Below are 24,784 nucleotides of genomic sequence, written 5' to 3' on the forward strand. Positions count from 1 at the left end.
GGATTTACCACTTCTTCATACTTATAGTGCGAGTCTAGCAACAAGATAAAAAAAAATTAATATTTTACTAGTTTTTAGGGTTTAGTAAAATATTAGACTCAATATATTAAAATTTGCTACATAATGATAATAACATTATTTTTTTTATCAATATGACAAATATATTATTTTACCACACAACTTATTCTTTAACCAATGCTCTCTATTACTGGAAATACTAGACTAAAAACAATTGTACCAAAAACTAAAACAAAGTTTCTAATTTTGATTTCAAATGATCGAGTTACATAACAAGCAATCCAATGCAAAATAACAAAACAATAAAAAAAAATAAAAAATTTCAAATCAAGTTATACAATGTACAACTTGTATAATCATGATTCACGAACACATGACAAATCTAATCCAAAGTTGATGATGAGCATTCTTGTTTGACCTCATAGCATTCTCACTAGAATGGCTAAAAGAAAGTAATGAAGATTTATTCTTTGACTCTTTAAGCAAGTTTTTATCTTTGGTGTCCACTTTATTTTCTTTCTTTATCTTCAAGATAGTGTTGAACCACTCTTTCATCTTCTGAGTTGTACTCTTTTTCCCAAAGGGACAATACATATCCAAGTATCTTTGCCTAAATTTGGCAAATTCTTCATAGTTGATAGTTTCATTAGTTATACGATTCACCGTATTACCTTTCTCTTGTCTCATCATTCTTCTACTCACAATACCTTTCACTTAGTTAATTGCACCACTATGATCTTGAACTACACTAGGGTTGATGTTTTGAACTCAAATATTATTTACATGTGTATTTATAGAGTCCAAGAGCTTATGTAGAGTTACTTGAGATTTAAGATTGAATGGAGGCAGTTGTCATTATATTTTTTGAAGTATCTTTTATTTCTAGACGAGATCTTTTGTGGAAGTATATATATTTTTTATCTGATTGTTTTTGACAATTTTTTTTTCTTGAAGTATAAACTACTCCATCTTTTTTTTTTTTTTTGAAACAATATACTACTTCAACCTTTTTTTGAACCAAACAAACTTACTGCATTTCATTAATTATCAAAAGTTCAATACATGAAGGAATAATCTCAAATCTATGGAAACTAGTCCAGGAATTGGCCGCCCTAGCTAAATTGTGAGCAACCGAATTCACTTGTCTCCTAATAAACTTAACTTCAAAGTTTACACATGATAACATAACAAGAATAATTTCATTAACGATTGAGAGAAACTCTGAATTGCCTCGCCGTTTGGTATGAATAGCATCAACCAACACTTGAGAGTCACTTTCAAACTGGACGCTTTCAAAACCTCTACTCTTAGCTTCATTCATAGCTTGCAATAGTGCCCATGCTTCACCCTCATCTGTTGATAAAGTCATTTGCTGCCACTGCGTAATTCCAGCCATAAATTCACCAGAATTATTACGAAAACAAGCACCCATCGCGGTCCTACCTGCACTGACAAAAAATGCTGCATCTACATTGCACTTTAACCATCCTATACGAGGCTTTTCCCACCGAATGGTGCTGACAGGCGGATCATCCTGATCATCGTTACTTCGCAGCTTATGGACGGCAATCCACTCGTTCCACTGATCAAACGCAGCCCGGCCAACTTGGATTGGGCTTCTAAGATTATCGTTCCAAATTTTATCATTCCGGTTCTGCCATATACTCCATAACAGCATAGCCACTCTACCTATAGTAGCGTAATCCTCATTCCGACACACGGCAAACACTCTATCTGCCGCACTACCTTGCTGACAAGCTGCGGAACCCAAGACAGATGACAGTCCAGCTGCTTGCCAACTGGATTGAGCAGAAGCGCAGGTGAAAAAAGCGTGTACATCATCTTCTACCTCATCTTCACATAATGGACAATGAACATCACAATCAACATGGCGTTCTAGTAACCGACGCCTCGTTGGAATACATCCCCTACATAATCGCCAAAGAAGATGACGCGCTTTTTGTGGAGCATGCACTTTCCATATTTCTTTCCAATTACCTTTCACATGGTATTTATCATTACGGAAAATACACTTCATAGCAAGCTTGTACCCGGATTTGACAGAGTAACACCCATTTCGTTCCTCCTCCCAAACCATTTTATCCACATAAACTGACCCAATAAGAGGTGTCGCAATAATCCTCTCTGCCACCTGGACTGGGAATAACATGCGAATTTTAGACACGTTCCAGGCTTTATAATTATCTACCATCAGGTCCCTAACAAATAAGTTATACATTCCTTCAGGTTAAGGCGAAGGAATCCAGCGTTCTCCATTCCCACGTAACCAAGGATCCGACATGACGTGTATCTTGTCACCACCACCAATCCTCCACCTACACCCAAGTAACAGAACCTGTCTAGCTTTCCAGATACTACGCCATGCAAAACTAGGATTATAGCCCAGGGACGCCTCCAACAAAGTAGATTGTGGAAAATACCTTGCTTTAATAAGTCTAGCCACCAATGTATCTGGATTTTGTAAAATTTTCCATGCTTGTTTCGCTACCATAGCCATATTAAAGGCTTCAAAATTCCGAAAACCCAAACCCCCTTTATCTTTGGGGCAAGCAAGTCTCTCCCATGCTAGCCAATGAATACCTTTACTATTACCATTGCCACCTCCCCACCAAAAGGCATTTATCATTTTTTCAATATCATCGATAAAAGAAGAAGGGAGGATAAACATACTCATAACATATGCTGGGATGGCTTGAAGCACTGACTTTATCATAATCTCTTTTCCAGCTTTCGATAAGGCTCGTCCTTTCCATGAATTTATCCTCTTCCAGATACGATCTTTAATATAGGAAAAAATTGCCTTCTTACTTCTACCTACCATAGACGGTAGGCCGAGATAAATACCTGTGCCCAACACATGTCGCACACCAAGTATACCGGCTAAATCTGCTTGAGCCGCCTGTGACATATTGCGACTAATGAACACTTCAGACTTAGACAGGTTAATCTCCTGACCCGAGGCTTGTTCATAAGTTTGTAGAATACTTAAAAGTTGGGTCACCTCAACAACATTAGCTCTGCGGAATAAGAAACAATCATCTGCAAACAAGAGATGAGACACTTCAGGGGCGCCTCGACAGATTCGCACACCATGAATGTCTCCTCTACTAACAGCTTGGTGTATTAGAGCGGTCAGTCCTTCCGCCACAAGAATAAATAAATAAGGGGACAATGGATCTCCCTGCCGTAAACCTCTTCCCGGAGTAATAGGACCAACTTTGTCAAAATTCATAAGCACTGAATAGTTAACAGAACTCACACACATCATCATCCATTGTATCCATTTCTCTCCAAACCCCATTTTGACTAACATACCACGAAGGAAACCCCAATCCACCTTGTCATAAGCCTTACTAATATCAATTTTTAATGCTAACTCGCCTCTATATCCTCTAGTCTTTCTCTTCATAGCATGTATAACTTCAATAGCAATAAGGGCATTATCAAGGATCGACCTACCCTCGACAAAAGCTGACTGCTCCTGGGAAACACATTTATCCAGACAAAGCTTCAACCTATTAGCAAGCACTTTAGAGACTATCTTGTAGAGGACATTACAGAGAGAAATAGGTCTCAAGTCTTTCATCGAAGTAGGATTATCACATTTAGGGATGAGACAAATATTAGTTTCATTAATGCTAGAAGGGAAATACCCCCTATCTAACCAGGAAGATGCGGCTACAAAAATATCATCTCCGCAATGTTCCCAGAACCTTTGGTAGAAAGCTGGGTTGAAACCATCAGGACCTGGTGATTTATCCGGGTGCATCTGAAATAAAGCTTGTTGTAATTCAATTTTGGTCAGGGGTGCCATAAGTGAATGATTATCCTCCTCTGTCACCCTTTGCTGGATAAGATTAAGCACAGGTTCATGAATACCACTTATATTTCTGAAGAGAGCATTAAAATAATTCTTAGCTACCCCGCACAAATCCTCTTGAGTATGAACTATATTACCTGCGTCATCCATAAGATTGGTAATCTTTTTTTTCTTACTACGAGCTGAAGCGGACATATGGAAAAATCGAGTATTCAAGTCACCCTCTTGAAGCCAATGCATCTTGGCTCGCTGCTTCCAGTACCCCTCCTCCTGAACCAGTAAAGTAGCATGCTTATTAGAGCATTCCTGAAACCTCCCACTCTCTACCTCCCGCTGATTATCCCTCAACGCCTCCATCTCACGGACACATTCTTCAATCTCCTGTTTAAACTTCACTCTTTTCCTTTTGCCCCACCTTTGTGACTTGTTAGCACACCGAGCAACACGATCAACTATCGCAACATTGTCATTCGCACCCCAACCATCAATCACCGTCTCTTCCAAATCCGGTTCCTTCAGCCATTTATTCTCAAACCGAAAGGAGCCATTGAAGCGGACTGTTATAGTAGGAGAGCATTGAAGTAAAATTGGACTGTGATCTGAATGTGAAGCCAAGAGGTTAGATAGTCTTACGTCAGGAAAGAGATGCAGCCAACTCGTACTAGCCATAGCTCTATCCAACCGCTCTTCAATAACATGAGGTGTACCTCGACTTTTGATCCAAGTAAATGGGTGTCCTGCAAGAGGAATATCGATTAAATTACAATCAGCGATGGCTTGTCTGAATCCCATACACAACCAATTGGGATGTGGGTGAATGCCCTTTTTATCCTCCTGTGAAAGTAGATCATTAAAGTCACCAATTATACACCAGGGTACAGGGGACACATTAACTAACTCTCGCAAAAGATTCCATGCATGTCTCCGTCTACTACGCTCCGGATATCCATAATAACATGTTAACCTCCACTCCCCCTTCTGCTCATCCTCCACTAGCATATTAATAAAATTTCTCGAATAGTTTAAGACGCTACATTTACTATTATCCTTCCAGAACACCGCCAGACCTCCACTCTGCCCCTCCACATCAATAGCCAGACAAGAATCGTAACCTAACGTGACCCGAATAGGTTCAAGATGTCTAGCATGAGATAATGTTTCAGACAAGAATAAAATATCCGGCTTAATTATAAGCAAAAGTTTGTTTTCTAGATTCATTGAATAGTTAATGTATCTAGTCCATATTATAAACCAGTCTGAAAAATTGACTTTTGCTTATAATTAATGATGGAGGGAGTATTAATTAATATTTGACAGAGAGAAATACTAGTAAAATAAAAAATTAAAAGTGCAACTCTTTATTATGTGGCTTTATCGTTGTTTCTCATAGACCCCAAATACCTTTCATTAGATATTTTCTCTCCCCACCCCCCATGAATCTTTTATCCCCCTGAATTTCCAATTTTGTCCTTAAAAAAACTTCGGTTCGTAGAAATTTCATGATTTGAGTAATGTTACACCGCTTAATAACGCTTTAACGAATACAAATTTTACAAAATCCACCGTTTGATTGAAAGTTTATATCGTATAGATCATCTATGTTAGAATTTATAAAAATCTAAAATCGTTTGATATGTTATTGAGATCGATCAAGATGAACGACATTCAGTTAAAACGTATAAACCATTAATCTTGATTGGTCTCAATAACATACCAAACGATTTTAGATTTTTGTAAAAATTAATATGGATGATCTATACGATATAAGCTTTTAATCCAACGGTGGATTTTGTAAAATTTGTATTCGTTATTGAGTGGTGTAACATTACTCAAATGTTACACCGGTGTAATTTGATCCCTCCCCATATATATATATATATATATATATATATATATATATATATATATATATATATATATTATATATTGACCCGAAACAATCCACATGCAATGTAATTTTCTGAATACCTAGAATCTACAGTGATTATTGGAAGATTTCAAAATAATCCAACAAGTTCAATATACAAAACAGAATGATGATGATAATCTTCTGGATCTCTACGTAGATTTTCTTGAAATTTTTTTTCTTTTCTTTTTTTAATTAAGCTACTATAGGGAAGGCATCACATTTTCTTGAAATTGTTTGTGTAGATAAATTTAAGTAATAACTTACAACTTTGAATTCAAACAATATGATTGTTGAAAGTGTAAACCTTTCACAATGTCAAAAGAAAATGGAAAACTTTCAATCTAAGTTACATATATTTACATTTTAAGCTATTAATAATTTTAGGAAAATCATATATAAAATTTCACTTTGTGTAGACTTTGTAGAAATGGTCCTCTCCTCATGGTCATGCTATGTGGTTGAATTAGCTGAATAATAAAAAAAAAAACGGCTGGAGTGAAAATTGTTGAATGTGACATTGTAATTGAATATACTATATGTTGTATGAAAATATTTGCTATGTGACTTTTAATAAAACAGTAGGATAACAAAATTTTCTATGACTCGTCACGAAAAGTTAATTTAGTCTGCTCTTGATACGTAAATGCTAGAGAACTTGTTCCATGGCTCGTCACCTTTATAGATAATTAGATATTTGAGAATTTTCTACGCTCTCTCTTGATTTATGCTAGTGATTTATATTTAATTTGTCTCTGAATAAATTTCAGAGCAATTAAAATCAATTGATATGCGTACAATTTTTTTACTATACAGATCAAGGACGTATTAAAAAAAATAAAATTTGTATGATACATTGCTTTTTTTTTTTTTTCCTTCCAGAAGGTATGGTTAACGTGTTGTTGGTCTCTTTAAAAAGAGAAAAATATTAGGTTATTTGCATAATGAAGTACAACTGACAAGGTGTTGTTTGATAAAGTGAAAATTATATCTTGATGGTGGTTGAAGATGCGTAAAAAAAAGTTTCTGTTTTGAGCTGAATATATGGTGGTTTAATTATTTGACTTATCTAAGATTTAGAGACGGATAATGCATTATGTGGTGAGACACTTTTATTTTTACTGAATCTTGTAAACTTCTTTTATTAGGCACATCTTGTGTGTTTTTTTTTTTGGACAACAAAATGTGTGAATATATATAGCTCTAAAAACAAAAAATAAAGTAAAAGAGGTACTCTACCTATAATTATGAGATAAGTATTTATAATACTGCACCCAACCTAAAATGATTAATTACAAGAAAAGCCCCTTTCCTAAAGAAAGAAAACAAACTAGCATGCACTATGTCCAAGCCAAAAAAAACTACTCTCTCCATTTCTTTTTACTTGTCGTTTAAAAAAAATTGTTTTAAATTATTTGTCGTTTTGATAATTTAAGGTTATATTTTGTCTATTATACCCTATTCTAAATATTTAGGAGTTGTTGAAACCGTAAAAGATTTAATGTATATTTGGAAAACTAAAGTTTTTTTAAAAAAATTTTTGGGTACATAAAATATTAATTTTTTTTTTGTACATAGTAATATATTAAATTTATTGGAAAGAGAAAATGTGTGAACAAAAAGATATTTATTGGTGAATTAAAATAAGGGTATAATAGGAAGATAAGGTGCAAAAATACACTTTCTTAATTTGTTAATTTTTTTCCTTCTAAAACGACAAATAAAAAGGAATGAAGAGGGTATCTATTATACAGTCCACTAAGTTAATTAGCACACCATTCATAAAATAAGCAATAGTATTGTTCTTAGACAAAAGCCACTTCCATGACATTAGGTTAACCGTTTAAAAAAATTTGGATTGTCTCCAAAACTTTTGACCGGAAGATCCTCTCATTCCGAGCCTGCCAAAGAGGTCAAACAACCGCATGTCAAATTAAAAGAACTCCCTTTCTAGTTTCTACCTTGTTTCCCTTTCCTAAAAAGAGTTAGGGTGTGTTTTAGGAAACTATCCAACAAAGAAGAAATGGACTCTGGCAAAACTATGGTTAAACCAAACAAAACGATGCACCGTGCCCTAAACCTCCCACGCTACCGCACAAGCGGCAAATAAATGATTCTCCGATTCAATAGCCCCCTACAGAAGGTTGCCTCCTCGGTCGGAATTACTCCGCGATGCGCTAGTTGCACCAATTAGATATATATTGTACCGTGTTCATCAAATATATAATTCTCACTAAAGAATGTTTCATTATTAGGTCTAATTTTTAATATTAAATAGGGCTCCAAATTCTTTAAGACGATATGTTAGATTATGAAGAATTGTAATTCTACTCTTCATTAAAAACTGTCTCAATTGTTTTTTATTTTCAGTCTCCACCATTAAAATACACATCCATTTTTTTTTAATAATTTGATATTCTCTATCATGTTTGATGGTTGAGATTCCACTTGAAAAATTGAGAGATTTTTTCAAAGGAGAGAATTCAAATTTGATTAAAAATAGTTGACTTTAAATCATGTTTATTTTTACACATGCAATTTTTTATTTTTTTTTTGGTTTTGGGTCATACGGAGAGAAGGAAAATATGTATCTTTTGATTTTTAAATTTGGTGTAATAACCCCCCCTTAAATTGCTTAATGTAAATTTGAGGTGAGGTATTTTTGAGTTGTGTGAGTGTAGTACTTCTTGTACTTTTTATAATTCATTATTTTAATAATAATAAAAAATTAATCTCAATAAAATACTATTGTGAATGTCTAGTAAGTACCAATATTATAAAACTACATAAACAGTTAATATGTAGAAACACAAACACTTATTCGAACTGATAGTTATTACTTATTGCGTGAGTTTTGCCACAAATTAAGCTGTTTAATAAATAAATAAATTTATATTTTGTCAAAAATCTTTTATATTATAAGCTTGTATACACAAGCAAACTCTAAACCCTAATTTATTTTCTCTGTTTTCCCTCCATTTTATCTTGCAATTTTTATTAAAAAATAATACAATTTTGTCTTGAATAGGATTCGAACCCACAACCCTTTAGTGCAAAACAATATTTCCAACCACTATGTTAAGTATACCAATTGTGATTAAAATTATGTGCAATAATTGATAAGCACCATCAATTTTAAAAGTATATCATATCAAAATTATTGTTGACTATATTATTCATCACAAAATATTTTTATGTCTTTCCTGATCAATGATTTTTTTTCTACCGGATCATAAATTTAGAGAATAATTATCATGTGAGATTTAGAAAGTTATTATCACGTGTAATTTGGAAAGTTATTATCAAACTCAATTTTGCTAAATCAATTTTTTTTGCAATATACAACCAAACACAACCATAGTCATGTCACTAATCACATTCATTATTTTGATTTTAACATTGCAGATTTAATATTAACCGATGATCAATTGATACAATATGCACTAGCAGACCAATTGTGATTTAAACTATGTCCACAAAGTGTTAAGCTCCATCAACTTTCATAGGAAAGATTTCATACGACAATTAAGCACCATCAATTTCCACTGCACAATTTAAACAATTAAAAACCGATAATCTCATATATTATAAGCTTGCTAACATAAGCTAACCCTAAACCAAATTTTTCCCCCTCTCATTTTCTCTTTCTTTTTATTGCAGCTTTATCTTAACAAAATACAGATTTGTCATTGAACCTGCATCCCTTACTTACAATAAAACCTTTCAACCGCTAAAACATGTGCTTCAATTATGAAAGAATTTAGGAATCCTAATATGTTAACTCTGTTTTCAATAAATTTGAACGGCGGAATTAATCACAATTTTTATTTATTTATGGATGTCTACTTAAGTTTATGTTCTTGATTATGTCTTTAATTTTTTTTTTAACCTTTAATTATCATCAATTTTTTAACCTTTAGTTATCAGTAATTTTTTTTTAATAAGTAAACAAAACGATGGGGTTCCAAAATTATTTAAAAAATATATAAAATATAAAATAAGCACATAAACAAATATAGAATAATTAGTTCATGAAATTTCCTATACTACTCTTATTGAAAATGCTCTTAGAATTTTTATATTTTATTCTTTATTGTTACATATTACACCCAATTAGACCCATGCACCGCACGGGTCAAAGTTCTAGTTAATTAAGGTACTTGTTGATTATAGTGCATCATTTCTATATGGTCAAAATCTTCTTAAGTCAAGCCACTATGTTTGCTTTAGTGGTGAGAGATTTGAGTAATACACTATAGGTTATGACTTATGAGTTCGATTTTCAGCTCATTATAAACAAAAAAAATCTTTCTAGGTCAAATTTTGAATTAATTTTATTCATGTTCAATTGAAATAAGTTTCAGAATTCTTTATCTAGCTAAGAAAGATTCAATTCTATGTTTATAAAACGTCAAATAAGTTTTGTTAGATAAATTATCTAATCGTAAACGTGTTTGTATATAAAGTATAAACGGTGTTTCTTTCCATGTTTCGCCGGAAGCCACAAAACATATTCATACTCAAAATTAAATTGTTAGGGAACATTTTCTCCTCTTACTCTTTTCTTTGAAGAAGTTTCTCCTCTTATTCTTAAATAATTCTTAATATTTTAAAAACCATCCTTAAATATTAATCGAATAAATGGGTAAAATTTTATAAAATCTGCGCGTATGCAATAGGGATATAATGTATTTTAGAACGAATGAATTGTAATTTGCATATGCAATTGTTTTTTCATGCAGTCACAATCCGTACAAGTGAGTTAAATACTACATTTTTATCCAAAATCTTAAGAAATTAGATTTAAAAGTTATCTCACTTATAAAGTCTTCACTTTTGCAAACAATGTAAGACATAAGTCACATCACACTTGTCACAACAATCTCCACTTCAAGTGTGAGTCATTCAATTCATTATGTTTCTCCTCAAGTGAAAGTTTTTTTTTCTTCATCCATACACTTGCACTGTCGTTGGCGTTGCACTCAAAGGGACATGTGGTTTGACTACCACCTTTCGCTGCACTCAACGAGACACGCCACCTGACCACCTTTGTTAGGAAGACTTTCAATACAAAGAGCCGGTCGAACCCTTCGTCGAACTATCAACTCTGATATACCACTGTTGCGTCATGATGGGTGCCCGGGAGAACATTCATGTTGGGATTAAGAATAATCATACAAGTGAGTTGAACACTACATCTTTACTCAAAACCTTAACACATATGTTTATGGGTCCTCACACTTATAAGATGTTCAACCTCCAATTATTCAAGTAATGTGAGACTTAACCAGGCCCGGCCCCTATGGGGGTGCAGGGTGAGCGACGACATCGGGCCTCAAAATTTTGGAGGTCTCAACTCAAAATTTTGAGGTCCTATAATAATAATAATTATATATTGTTAGTGTTTATAAAATATCAAATGTATTCAATAAATTAATTTTGAGGCCTTATAATAATAGTTATATATTGTTAGTGTTTATAAAATATCATATGTTTAGTAAAAAAAATATCCTAATCACGTAAAAAAAAATTACACGTTTCTTGATTAGGAATTTTCTCCCTCTCAACCGAATTTTCTCCATACGCATGAGCTATGAAATCGAACCCGTGACCACATATTTACGTGGACCAAGACTCTTACCCCTTAGACCAATTCATTATTGATTTTTCTTAGTTATTTATAATTTAAATAGAGGATAATTCTTTTTAATTTTTTAATATTTTTTTATTAGGATTCTATTTATAATATTTAAATCGGGCCTCCAAATCTCACCTCACACAGCCACACTTGCCACAACAATGACAACCTTGTATCCCTAATACAAGTTGTCAGAAATATCAAAATATAGTAACTTCTTGTCTCTCCAAATATTGTACAAAACAAAAAAATTATTTAACAATTTAGAATTTGATCTTGTATTATTCTGTCAAGTATTCATCTTGTGTAAATCAAATGTACTCTTGGATAATTTCCACACTCACATAGTCGAAATATTTTTAGTCGTATGATCTAGATTGAACGAACTATGAAAATGGAAAGTTCAATTTTTAGTAGTAAAAAATTTAAATATCGTAAAAAGGATTAGAAAGAGTAAGTATAATTATTATTTTTCTTTATTTTCTCTTTTGATATATGGCCGAAAGAGGTATTCAAATTTTTGTGCCCATCTAAGAAATTATTCCCTAGTTTATAATTTTAATTTGTATAGTTGTTTTTTATTTTTAAAAGTATATGTCTTAGTTTATGCATGCATGTCCAACTAGTGCCTAATATACTTCCAAGAGACCAAGACTTATTCAATTCTTCTCTATTAAGTACAGCTTTTTCTCCAACAAAGAAAAGTAGATACACATGTTATACTATATCGTATAATATCTACCTTAACAATTCTATAAATAGGAATACCAACACACTCATTAAACAACACCAACAACCTGAGACTTGAGTATTTTCTTCTTTCAAGAAAAAAAAAAGTATACTATCTTTCTTAATAGGTATCTACCATGGAAGTTAAACTTTCGTCCATTATTATTACATTTTTTCTTTTCTTAATGCTACGTTTGTTTGCAAAATATTACAAACAAAAAACCTACAAATTACCACCTGGTCCAATGAAGTTACCACTTATTGGTAACCTTCATCAAATGGCAGCATTAGGATCACTTCCACATCGTGCTTTTCAACACCTTGCTAAACAATATGGACCTATTGTCCACCTAAAACTTGGTGAAATTTCAACTATAGTTATAAGCTCACCAAAATTAGCAAAAGAAATATTGAAAACGCATGATGTTATTTTTGCTAATAGGCCAAAACTTCAAACTCCTGATATTATGGCTTATGGTTCAATAGATATTGCATTTTCTCCATATGGTGATTATTGGAGACAAATGAGAAAAATATGTATGTTAGAGCTTTTAAGTAACAAAAGGGTTCAAACTTTCTCTTATATTAGAGAAGACGAGACGAGAAATTTTATAAAATCAATTCAGTCATTAGCAGGGTCTTCAGTAAATCTCACTAATAGAATTTTTTCGTTAGTGAGTTCTACGGTTTCTAGGTCGGCGTTTGGTGACAAAACTGAGGATCAAGATGAATTTGTGATTTTGATTAGAAAAGCCATTGAATCTGTTGGAGGACTTGAACCTGCTGATTTGTTTCCTTCAATGAAATCTATAATACAAGTGTTAACCGGCTCGAAATCAAGAACGGAGAAAATGCACAAAAAAAGTGACAAAATTATGGAAATTATTGTAAGGAAGCATCAAGAGAAGCAAAGAAGAGCAAAAGAAGAAAAAAATAGTGGTGATGATGAGAAGGAAGATCTTGTTGATGTGCTTTTGAGAATCAAAGACAGTGGAAGCCTTGAAATCCCAATAACAAATAACAACATCAAAGCTGTGATTTTTGTAAGTTTTCTTAATTTTGATGAAATTATTTAATTTTTTTTCTTATAATACTATTAATTATTTATTATTTCATTGCACTTATTTATTTTTCTGCAATAAATATTTAAGGGTATTATTGACAAAATAATAATTAATATTGCATTGAACTTTTCTATATGTCTCTTGGTCAAAAAATGAAAAATGATATATTTGTAGGCAGCAAAATAATTAATTAAGATGCTTAAAAATTATTTAGCAAAAAGTGGTATATTTTTGTTAATTTTTTTAAAATGGCACTTTTCTATATGTATTTATTTTTGATTTATTCATTCAGGATGCATTTGCTGCGGGAACTGACACAACAACATCAACAATAGTCTGGGTGATATCAGAGTTGATCAAAAATCCAAGTGTAATGAAAAAGGCTCAAGCTGAAATAAGAGAAGCATGTAAAGGAAAGGAAATAATATCTGAAAGTGATATACAAGAACTTCCTTACCTAAAATTAGTCTTAAAAGAGACATTAAGGCTACACCCTCCTACTCCTTTATTGCTCCCTAGAGAATCCACAGAATTAATCAATATTGATGGATATGATATACCAAAAAAGACCAAAGTCATGATAAATGTATGGGCTATGGCAAGAGATCCTAACTATTGGACCGATGCTGAGATGTTTATTCCAGAGAGGTTTGAGGGTAGTTCTATTGATTACAAAGGAAATAATTTTGAGTATCTTCCTTTCGGAGCTGGAAGAAGAATATGTCCCGGCTTGGCGTTTGGTATAGCCGGAATAATGCTTCCAGTGGCTCTACTAATTTATCATTTCAATTGGGAACTTCCAAATCAGATGAAACCTGAGGATTTGGATATGACTGAACATTATGGATTGGCTATCGGAAGGAAAAGTGACTTGTGTTTGATTCCCACAGTTTATGCATGATGTTATAATTATATGATCGTATAATTGATTTACAGCGTCTATTGGTATTTTAAGTTATAATTTACATAGTTTTGTGTCATTTAATTTTGGAAATAAATGTTGGCCTCTAGCTAGCAAGAGATCTGAATCTGACTATGTGATCTCATATTGTTTTATTGTATCCCTGTATGCTTATTTTGTTGGAATAAAAGCTCATTTTTTATTTTCTTCCATGAACTAAAACCGTTTTTATCATATTGTCTCGTGCTTAAGAAAAATCTCATGCTTAAGAAAAAGGAACGGAGTGATCACATAATTTAAAATGAGACTTTTAGCTCCTTGTCACATTTTATTTCTTTTAGTCAAAACCTATGAAAGTCATTTTAATAAGAACTAGTTTATTTAAAATGAGATTTTTAGCTCCTTGTCACATTTTATTTCTTTTAGTCAAAACTTATGAATGTCATTTTAATAAGAACTATAGTTTAAAGGCTCGTGTCATGAACATTTATTCGATATTTAAGTTTGTCATTATATTATGGTAGAAAATTTATTTAGAATAAAATATTTAAAAATTTGTTATATAATATTGTTAAAATATAAGTGAAACTTCTATCAAAAAAATATAAGTGAAACAATTGTGCTATTTTTTGTAAAACATATTAAATTAAGGGTAAATAGGGTTTTACCCCTCTGCAAAATAGGCCAGTTTTGCGTTACCCCCCCTGCAATTTTTTTTTTTGTGATTACCCCCTTGTAAAATGAAGATTCCATCATTTACCCCCCTCAGTCAATAACATGGATGTTGACTGGACAAAATTGATGACGTGGCACGTACAAGTGGAATTAATTTATTTTATATTTATTTTTTTATTGTCAATTCATTAATGAATGTATAATTATTATTTTTTTAATTAAAAAAAATTGAAAAAAAAAAGAGAAAAAAACGATAGTAATTGGGGTTGAAGGTTCATCTTCTTCAATATTGCTATAATTTCATCCTTCTCTCCAAAAAAATCAACAACAACAAAAGTTATCCCCTCTCTAGGAAAAGAAAATCAATCAACACACCAATATACTCAACACCTAAATCTTCATCACTTATTTATTCATCATCTTCAAACCCAAATCTTCATCACTCAAACCCAAATCATCTAAAACTGTCATCTTGAACGAAACCAACATAAGCCTTCATCGTCACCTTCGCCGAAACCCACAGAAACCTTCATCGTCACCTTTGATTTTTGTTTTCAGATCTGGAAAATATTCATTAAACTTAAAGTTCTGGAAAATATTCCTTGTTAACACAAAAAATTTCATCAAACTGTAGATCTGGAAAATATTCATTAAACTTAAATTAATAACTCAAACCTTTATCCAAGAATTGAAGAGTTTTGAAAAGTTTAAATTTTTTGTTACTTTGGCTTAGTTTTGTATCGTATAGTTGTGATTATAGAAGATAAATAATTTAGGGTTGTTAATAAGATGTGAAATTTGAGAGAAATTTGGGTAAGAAGATTTTGTTGATTGTGTGGGATTTGATTTGTGATTATACCGAGAAGAAGAAGAACAAGAATGTTTATAAATAAATTCTATTAACAATTTTTTTTAATTTCTTTTTCTTTTTGAAAAATTAATAATTATATTAAGTTATTTATCTACTTGGCACATAAACTTTAATAAAAAATGAATGAAAAGCCACACATGCATCCCACGTCATCAATTTTGTCCAGTCAACATCCATGTTGTCGACTGAGGGGGGTAAATGATGGAATCTTCATTTTACAGGGGGTAATCACAAAAAAAAAAAATTTGCAGGGGGGTAACGCAAAACTGACCTATTTTACAGGGGGGTAAAACCCTATTTACCCTTAAATTAATGAATTTGATTATAATTATCAATGATAAATTATCCAATTTTCTATATGTATCCGTCATAGATAATAGTCTTGTGTATATTGTATTATTATTATTATTATTATTATTATTATTATTATTATTATTATTATTATTATTATTATTATTATTATTATTATTATTATTAATAGTTAATACTCCTTCCGTCTCAATCCCAATTTGATTGACACAGTTGATTGCATAACTTTGACGATTAATATTTTTAATTGTATAATAGTAAAAATTATAAAAAATTGATATTTTGAAAATACTCATCGAGACGAATCAAACAACATTTTATATGCTAATATTTATTTTTGTTTATTAGTAGAAAAATAAGGTTAAAGTAACATGTGTGAATAGTGCACAACAGTCAACTTTGTCAATCAAATTGGGAGGGAGAGAGTAGTATTATTTTTTTTTATGAAAAATATTATTTATATTTCTATTTCTATATTATTATTATTAACAGTTAAATTTTATGCATATTCATCTTATTTTTTCTATAACTTTTTTTATTGACTATTTTATTCTTTTTTTTATTTTAATATATTATTGAGTTGGTCATATTGTATCCCAAGAAAAATATTACCTAATTTACCTTCAATATGTAACAAAAATAATTGTCTTCATTATATATAAGTGATTTCACTTTTTAGCTAGCTTCTCATCAAGATCCAAAAATTACTTATACGCACTTGCTAGCACTAGTTTGAAATTATTTATGCACTTCCTTTTTTTTAGAATCAACCTAAGAGTCGCATATATTAAAAGAAATGACACTCTCCGTTAGTACAAGATATGCACAATAAAGAGGTCAGACAAATATCAAATTACAAAAAGAAACCTCAAAAAACATACGTTACATTACCTTAAGAGAAGCATTTCATACGTCCCTAAACTTGTTCCTCCGTGACTAACTGACTATTGTTTTTTCCATTTTTCTAGTTTTTTCTTTCTTCCGAATTTAATGGTTTTTGCTTTATAGTGGTTGAGTTTGTATAAAATTATTATTTTCTCTTTAGCTGTTCTTGTGCTCCTTTTCTTTTATGTGTATTTTAGTTTGAGTATACTCCTTGAACTCTTTTTTTATTTATACTATTTCATTTTGATGTTAAAATATTCTAAAATTATATATGGTCATGCCCATTTAAAAGATATTAATTTGTTGAATTTTATTTTAACTAAAAGATGAACATGATATATTTTTTTTTATGACAAGATGACCCACATAATTTAGAAGCAAGGGTGCCTATGACAAAGAGACGTTGATAATAGATGTTAAAATTGACAAATTCAAATCCAATTCAAAGTAACTTACATTTCAAGATTTTTCTTGGGTTTGACACGAGTAGTTTGGCACTATAGATGTTTCTACTACTCTTCCAGAGGGAAAAAGACAATTGGCATATATTTTGGATGATTGCTTAGGCATTTGACTAAAAGTAATTTTTTTGGAGTACTTCTCTATTTTTAAAGGGTTACTACATCAATATGAAAAAACTATATGATGATATTTCCCATCTGTTGATAAACCAAAATGTTCGCCATCTTCACGTTGAAATTAAAAGGAGAAAAAAAAGTTATGCTAGTTAGCAACACATTTTTTAAATATACTTTTCTCAATTTTATAAAAAACAAATATATACTTTTCTCAATAAAACTTTCTAACCGGCTAAAAATTCAAATGAATTCTACTAATTTTGTCAACAAAAAAAAAGTATGATTAATTTGGGAAAGCGACTCGCCAAGAAATATTCCGATTAAAAGTCAATTATTGTGTACAATTTCATGAATTGTATCTGTTAACAACGGTGAACATATAGAAATAGAGAGAAGAACAATAAGGAAAAGAGAACATCTTTTAGTTTAGCGTTTCAATCATATGAGTAAAACTTAATGAAACAATAATTACAATAGAGCATATAGACTAAAGATTATAAAAGACTAAGGAGGGGCCGTTTGATTTGTATAATATAAATACTGGACAGAACAATACATGACAGTACAAGACAGAACAACACATGACAAACGTTTAAAGTATTGAACAAACTTTGTGTTGTAAGATGTTTGATGTACAAATTTTATTTTGGTATTTTAGATAACTTGTGCGGTGGTTATCTGCGGGACAAAAATTTTAGTTTTTGTCTTGTCCCTTTATCCTCAGTTTGTCTAATAACAGAAACAATTTTAAAATCAAACACAGTATAACAGGAGTTGTCATGTCCGGTCCCTTATTTTTCAGCAGATGAAACATATTTACGTGCATAATAATATAATCTAATATCTCTCCTCAAATTTACGATACATTGAAGATATTATGATATTATTTAAAGATATCACCGATATGTAAAATGAACAAGATTATAGCCATTGAGCGCAACATTCACTAATAAGTACTCCATTTGATTGAAATGAAAAAATTTAGATCTCAAATTCCATAATTTTAAAGTTTTTTTTTTGAACAAATAATTTTAAAGTTTTTTTAAAAAACTAAAATTTGTTTTTTTTTTTTGACAGATAAAACTAAAATTTGTTAGAAATCTAAGTACTATGAAGGACCACGTGCTATCCTATACTTTTGTGCATTTTAAGGCTTTGACTTTTATTCACCACACGTCGGTCAAATTTTGCTTTGCTAAATTTGAATAATTGAGTTTGAATATGGATAATCGTAGACTTTTTTTTTAGTTTAGTCAATGCTCGTAGACTTTACTATCATAAAAACACCTAAAATTAAATTGGCAAACATATATTATGTGTGTAAATAAAAAAAATACACACATACATATATTATGTGTATATTATTGGTCCCCGATGGGAAAATTTAAGCCACTGTATTAAGATTTGCACCCCCCGTTACTGACGGTTTCAGCATGAAAATTGTACAATTAATATATCATGCTTTGACTGAGTAGAACATTGAATAGAAGAAATAAAAAAACGGTTAGCTTAGCTAGCTAGTTTTTGTATACTTTGTCGAAATTGTTTGGATATTTTATTTTGGTATTTAATTAGTTTACTATTTGATGTCATTGTAGATTATGAAACAAGAATGCACCATGCAGCAAGCAAACATATTACAAACATTACAGATTAGAATAGTAATGAAGCCAATTCCATCTCTCGTCATCACTTGAATTGTGCATTTTATCTTTGAACAAAGTCAAGATCAAGACTATAAATATTTTGTCATTATCCAGATAAACAGAAGAACGTCATTGTTCTTTTTTTGTTTTTCGTTATCAAGTTTTTACAGTTCCAACAACTAATTTTTTCGGAAAATCCGTTGGACAAATAAAGTGGGTTTACTATATCCTTCAAACTAAATTTCATTCATACACGAGAGTTTTCTACATATGTGTTATGTGGTAGATTAAGGTCTGTCACAGCCGATCACTTATTCGGTTTTTGTAACCAAATCTCATTCTTACAAGTTTGGTATGATATTCTTCGGTGGTGTCTACACGTGCTGTTTTAGCCTTTTAGGGTTTCTTTAGCCTTTTTTGGACATGAGCATGGGTATAAAAGATTGATCGGAGTGATTATTAATTTGACATATTATTGTGTGAACTATTTAGAAATCTCAAAATGACGTCTTCTTTTCGGAAGAGACATTTTTTGTTGAGTGTCTGGTCGATAGAGTGAAACTTTAATCTCTTGAAAGTCGTGTTTAGGTAAAAACTCTGACTCCCTCTGTTCATTTTATGAGTGGGATATTCACCATACTTTATGCTGAAACCGGTAGAGTTTGTTGGGTGTCGTCTTAGATCTCGATAAACCAGTGGAATTGGAGGCCCTCTTGTTGCTTTGTCGGTTGATCCTTGCCTCTCTCTCCACGAGAGATTTTCTTCTTTTCGCGGTGACGCCTTTGAGAGATACTAGTTTGTTGGTAGTGTGTCTCCTTCTTTTCATTGTAGTTTTATTTGTCCATTTGTTTTCTTATCTTACCATAAGATCACACCAAACAATTCCATTGCTCCCCTTATCATTATTGCTAATATTTTCACACATCCACTCCTCAAAACTGGACATGAAAAATTCATTACGTCTTCCATATGGTACTACTTGTCTCCAAAAGCATGAAGATTTCAAGGGACAGTTAATGCTGCATTAAATTTAATCAATATTGGTAGATTTCAACTATAGAGAATATGACATATTTAATGTGGGAGAATATAAAAGAGGGAACGCGATGTTGTGCTCGGGTTTTAGTGTTGAGAGTCTACGGGTGTCTAATTTGTGGTAGGAAATGCAGCTTCCCATTTGTTGGTACTTAATCGGGCCCTACGTGTACACATCACTCATTTATAATTTATAATTTTTATAATAGTAGTACCTAATAAGTACTCAATCACTCCAACCCAACAATTCTTAAAAAGTTTTAAATAGATCTCACCAATAACACATCTAACCAATAACTCTACATCATTATAATTGGGTTCCACAAAAAATGATATAGGTACCAAGTCTTATTTTAGAACTAGTATCTATTAGGTACTAGTTTGATTTTGCTCTAATGGGAGTACCTATTAGGTACTAGTACTTAAAAAAAATAAAAACCACCATTGGAGATGGTCTAAACACCTTGAACAGTTAGAAATCATTAGGAAAATAATTTGAACCTTCTCTCTCTATTTATTTTTTTTGTCAAGAATTTGAACCTTCTTCATCATAGAGGGCTTAATTAGTAAAATAGTCCCTTAAAGATATTTTTTGTTTTACATTGGTCTCTTAAAAAAAATGTTCGAATAGGTTCCTTAAAGAAAAAAAAGGTCCGAATAGGTCCCTTAAAGACATCTCCGTTAATCAGTTTGGTCCTTTCCGTCCATTTTTTCAAGGACCAAACTGACTAATGAAGATGTCTTTAAGGGACCTATCCGAACATTTTTTTCTTTAAGGGACCTATTCGGTTCTTTTTTTCTTTAAGGGAACAACGTGAAACCAAAAATATCCTTAAGAGACCATATTTTACTAATTAAGCCTTATAGAGTGAAAATCTTTGAGAGTTGAGAGAAAAGAAAATGGTAGAAATTAAAGTTTACTCTCAAACTCTTTGAAGCTAATTTTTGTATTTTTGAATTATAGAGGAAGTATATGTATATCACACGTCTTCCTTCTATTATGATTATTGTTTACTAGTGGTTAGACGAACACGTCCCGTGCCCGTCTGTATGATCCGTCTGTAATTTTTTTTTCCTACTCCTATATTTAACTCTTTATCCTTACAAATAATTCAATATTTCCATTTTGTCCTTTTAGTGTTTCACTTCACCTCTAAGCATTGGCGGAACCAAGATTTTTTTCTTGGGAGCCACTAAAAAATATAGTATATAAATTAAATACCAAAATTATATTGTATACAAAAAATTGATTATCAATAAATCAAGCTTCAACCTGGATGGGATCTCTTCAACATTAGCTTCAACCTGACCCTCTTTCTTAGAGCTGTAAAAAGGGCCTTAAGGGGCCGGCCCTTTAAGGGACGGACCCACTTATTCCTGATTATTAATTTTATTTAAATTTTAAACACAATTTTTTTAGGGTGCCGATCGTGGACAGTGCTGATTGAAGAAAACGAGAATAAGTTCACGACACTAGAAAAATTGTTTAAAATTTAAATAAAATTAATAATTAGGAATAAGTGGGTCCGCCCCTTAAAGGGCCGGCCCCTTAAGGCCCTTTTTACAGCTCTACTCTTCCTGTACCTTTCTTTGCTGCTATCTAATGAATTGTGTTTACCTTAAAAAAAAAAAAAAAACGTACAACAAACTTTTAACATACCAACATACTTTAATATAAGGGTAGAATGAAAATATTTTAAAATATGTTGGGGGTAAAGAGATAAATATAGGGTAGAAATTTTTTTTTATGTGTTCTACTATAGGGCTGGACAAGTCTGTTTTGTTGCACGGTCCAAATCTCTCCCTTGTAATTCTTAAAAGAGTTTTACTTTTTTTAAAGAAAATTTTACTTTTCGCACTCCCTGAAATTCCTCGGTCACCTCCTGAAATGACCAAACTAATCCTCCCGCTTTCTAGGATGCGAGCACTTTTCGCACTCTAAGTAGCGAGTGACAATATTTTTAGCTTAAACTCAATGTATGCACCACCTAGAATGAAAAACATCATGAAAAAAGGAGTTCACATTCTAGAAAGCGAACTCGTTTTTCATGATTTTTTCCATTCATGGGGCGCAGACGTTGCGTTTGAGTATAAAATATTGTCACTCGCTATGTAGAGTACGAATAGTTCTCGCTTTCACTATTTAGAGTGCGAACTCAGTTTACACTTTTACACTTTAACTAGTGTACCTTATAAAAATGTGGTCATTATCTTATATCATATTTTAATTTGTCACGGGTGCAGTTGTGACATTATCGACCAATCAAACACACCATAAATATAGCTATATTGAATTGTTACTTTATTTGATATGACAAAGTTTACATTTATACTTGCAATAGACATGTATCAAGGCTACAAGAGTTGATAAGTTTGACAGAAAATAGAAAATTATGCGAATGAATGGTTCCCATTTTAACTTGCGAACTGTGTTTCATTCAAAATTATTTCATGGTAGACGAGAGAAGAGTGAAGGGGACAAAAAAGTATTCTCCGTGCGCAATTGCAAAGACTAATCCTCTCGAGGTAACTGATATCCATTTAAGGGGTTGACATTTCCCAACAAATGCTTCCCCATACGTACTGATCAGGGGTCGAATCCAGAACCAAATGGTTAAGTAACCCAAGTATCTATCAGTTGTGGCACACTATGTTGGTTCAATGTATATATTACACAAGTTCATATTATACTAAAAAAAATGTCAAAAAAATATTAAAATTTTGTCTATTAAGAACTATAAACAAAACAGAAATTATTGTAGGGATAAAAACATTGTGATTTTATTGTAATATATGATATTGCCTCCACTAACCAAAATATGTGAATGTGTCCCAAATTTTTCATTAATTCAAAAATTTGGAACCGATGAAAGTTGTTAAGTGAAATCTACAAAAATCCAACTCATAAGATGGACTTGTCCAAACACATCCTCTACCAATTCAAAAAATTTGCTATAGGATAGCATTAAAATCACTTAAAACCAATTCAGCATAATTTCAAAATCAGCAAGTGTACCAAAAAATAAAAAATCCTAGTTTTCCTTATATTTATATTATATGTTTGTAAAAAAACGCTAGGTACTTTTATAAATTAAATTTGGGAAAAATAATTTTCTGATTAGACTGTAGAAAAGACTACGGAATATACCAATGACTTGTTCAACAAAAATGAAAAATATGTATTACTAAGTTAATCACTAGATTCAAGAGTCTATAAATAAGAACCAACACATTAATATTTCACAAAACAACAAAAGTTAATAAGAGTTAACTAAGCATAACTAGCTAGTCTCTCCTTAATGCATGCCATGGAAGTTCAACTTTCCTTTATTCTTATTCCCTTCTCGGTTTTTATACTTTTGCATTGGCTTGTAACAAAATATTACAAGTCAAAAACCATTGCTTACAAATTGCCACCTGGTCCAAGAAAATTACCTCTCAATGGCAACTTGCATCAACTAGCATTATTAGGAAATCTTCCACATCATAGTTTCAAAAATCTTTCTAATAAATATGGACCTATATAATGCACCTAAAACTTGGAGAAAATAATGTAGTGGTTGTTTCTTCCTCAAAATTAGCCAAAGAAGTAATGAAAACAGATGATGTTGTTTTTGCTAATAGGCCACACAGTGTAGCTTCTGAAATTATATGCTACGGATCTAAAGATATTTTATTTTCTCCATATATATGGTGATTATTGGAGACAAATGAGGAAAATATGTGTCTTAAAGATTCTTGGTGCTAAAAGGGTTCAATCTTTTTCTTACATTAGAGAAGATGAGTCACAAAAATTTAAACAATCGATTAAGTCATCTACAGGGTCAAACTGGAATATTTTCGGTGATAAATTTTATTATTTCGAGAGCGGCGTTTGGTGATAAAACAGATGATCAAGATGAATTTGTGTCTTTGATTAGAGAAGCGGTAGAGGTTTCAAATGGACTTGATCTTAATTGATGATTTGTTTCCTTCGATGAAACTTATTCATAAACTAACGGGGTTGAAATCAAAAGTTGAGAAAATTCACAAAAGGGTAGACAAAATCTTAGATAATGTTGTGAAAAAACATCAAGAAAAGAGAGCAAGAGTTATTGAAGGTAACAATTGTGATATTGACAAGGAAGATCTTATGGATGTTCTTTTGAGAGTCCAACAACGTGGAAGCCTTGATATTCAATTCACAATCAACAACATCTAAAGCTGTGATTTGGGTTAGTATATATATAACACTTAACTCATAATTTGTTTTATTCTACAAGAAATAAGCCTAATTAACATTTATGTTATTGTTTCGGTTCAATAGTAACTAGTAAGCGTTTGATTTGATAACATTAATTAAAATATCGAGATTAAATTTTTCTTGTGGACGATGGTGAAATAATCATCAATATCACTTTAATTAATAATAATTTTGATCATCTACATTTTAAGAAACATAAACAAGAAAAGAGAGTAGGACAGAAATGAAGGAAATCGTCACATTCCACAAAAGAATGTTAAGATCAAAATAGAATCACCACAAAGTAAGAAATTCTTGATAAAATATAACCTTGGTTCATCATAGAATTAAGTATTGAGTCTAACTCAACCCTATAAAATCAGCTTTTAAAGGTGATGATTGCCTCTTGATTATAAACACACATTCAGGTCATATCGCAATCGATGTGAGACTCTTAACACATCCC

At 31.6% G+C, this 24,784-nt stretch overlaps 2 protein-coding genes and 1 pseudogene across 2 annotated transcripts; 2 read left to right on the plus strand and 1 right to left on the minus strand.

Moving 5' to 3' along the window:
* Positions 1-381: 381 nt before the first annotated feature.
* LOC123904158 lies at positions 382-2,188 on the minus strand. Its single transcript, XM_045953851.1, has 2 exons — positions 1,318-2,188; positions 382-644 (listed from the first exon to the last, which is right to left on the minus strand). Exons 1-2 carry the CDS (start codon positions 2,186-2,188, stop codon positions 382-384), a joined length of 1,134 nt encoding a protein of 377 aa, XP_045809807.1.
* A 9,998-nt stretch (positions 2,189-12,186) lies between these two features.
* LOC123911309 (cytochrome P450 71D8-like) lies at positions 12,187-14,299 on the plus strand. Its single transcript, XM_045962710.1, has 2 exons — positions 12,187-13,175; positions 13,489-14,299. The coding sequence occupies exons 1-2, from the start codon at positions 12,270-12,272 to the stop codon at positions 14,095-14,097; spliced, it is 1,515 nt and encodes a 504-aa protein (XP_045818666.1). The 5' UTR covers positions 12,187-12,269; the 3' UTR covers positions 14,098-14,299.
* A 9,105-nt stretch (positions 14,300-23,404) lies between these two features.
* On the plus strand, positions 23,405-24,340 carry LOC123904160 (annotated as a pseudogene).
* The last annotated feature ends 444 nt before the right edge of the window (positions 24,341-24,784 follow it).

Source organism: Trifolium pratense, linkage group LG2 (assembly GCF_020283565.1).
Source record: "Trifolium pratense cultivar HEN17-A07 linkage group LG2, ARS_RC_1.1, whole genome shotgun sequence".
Taxonomy (NCBI): domain Eukaryota; kingdom Viridiplantae; phylum Streptophyta; class Magnoliopsida; order Fabales; family Fabaceae; genus Trifolium; species Trifolium pratense.

Coding starts and splice junctions, on each gene's coding strand:
- LOC123904158 (XM_045953851.1), bottom strand. CDS start 2,188: ATGTTATTCCCAGTCCAGGTGGCAGAGAGGATTATTGCGACACCTCTT. Junction 645..1,317: donor GAATGAAGCTAAGAGTAGAG/GTTTTGAAAGCG, acceptor TCAACTATGAAG/AATTTGCCAAATTTAGGCAA.
- LOC123911309 (XM_045962710.1), top strand. CDS start 12,270: ATGGAAGTTAAACTTTCGTCCATTATTATTACATTTTTTCTTTTCTTA. Junction 13,176..13,488: donor ACATCAAAGCTGTGATTTTT/GTAAGTTTTCTT, acceptor TTATTCATTCAG/GATGCATTTGCTGCGGGAAC.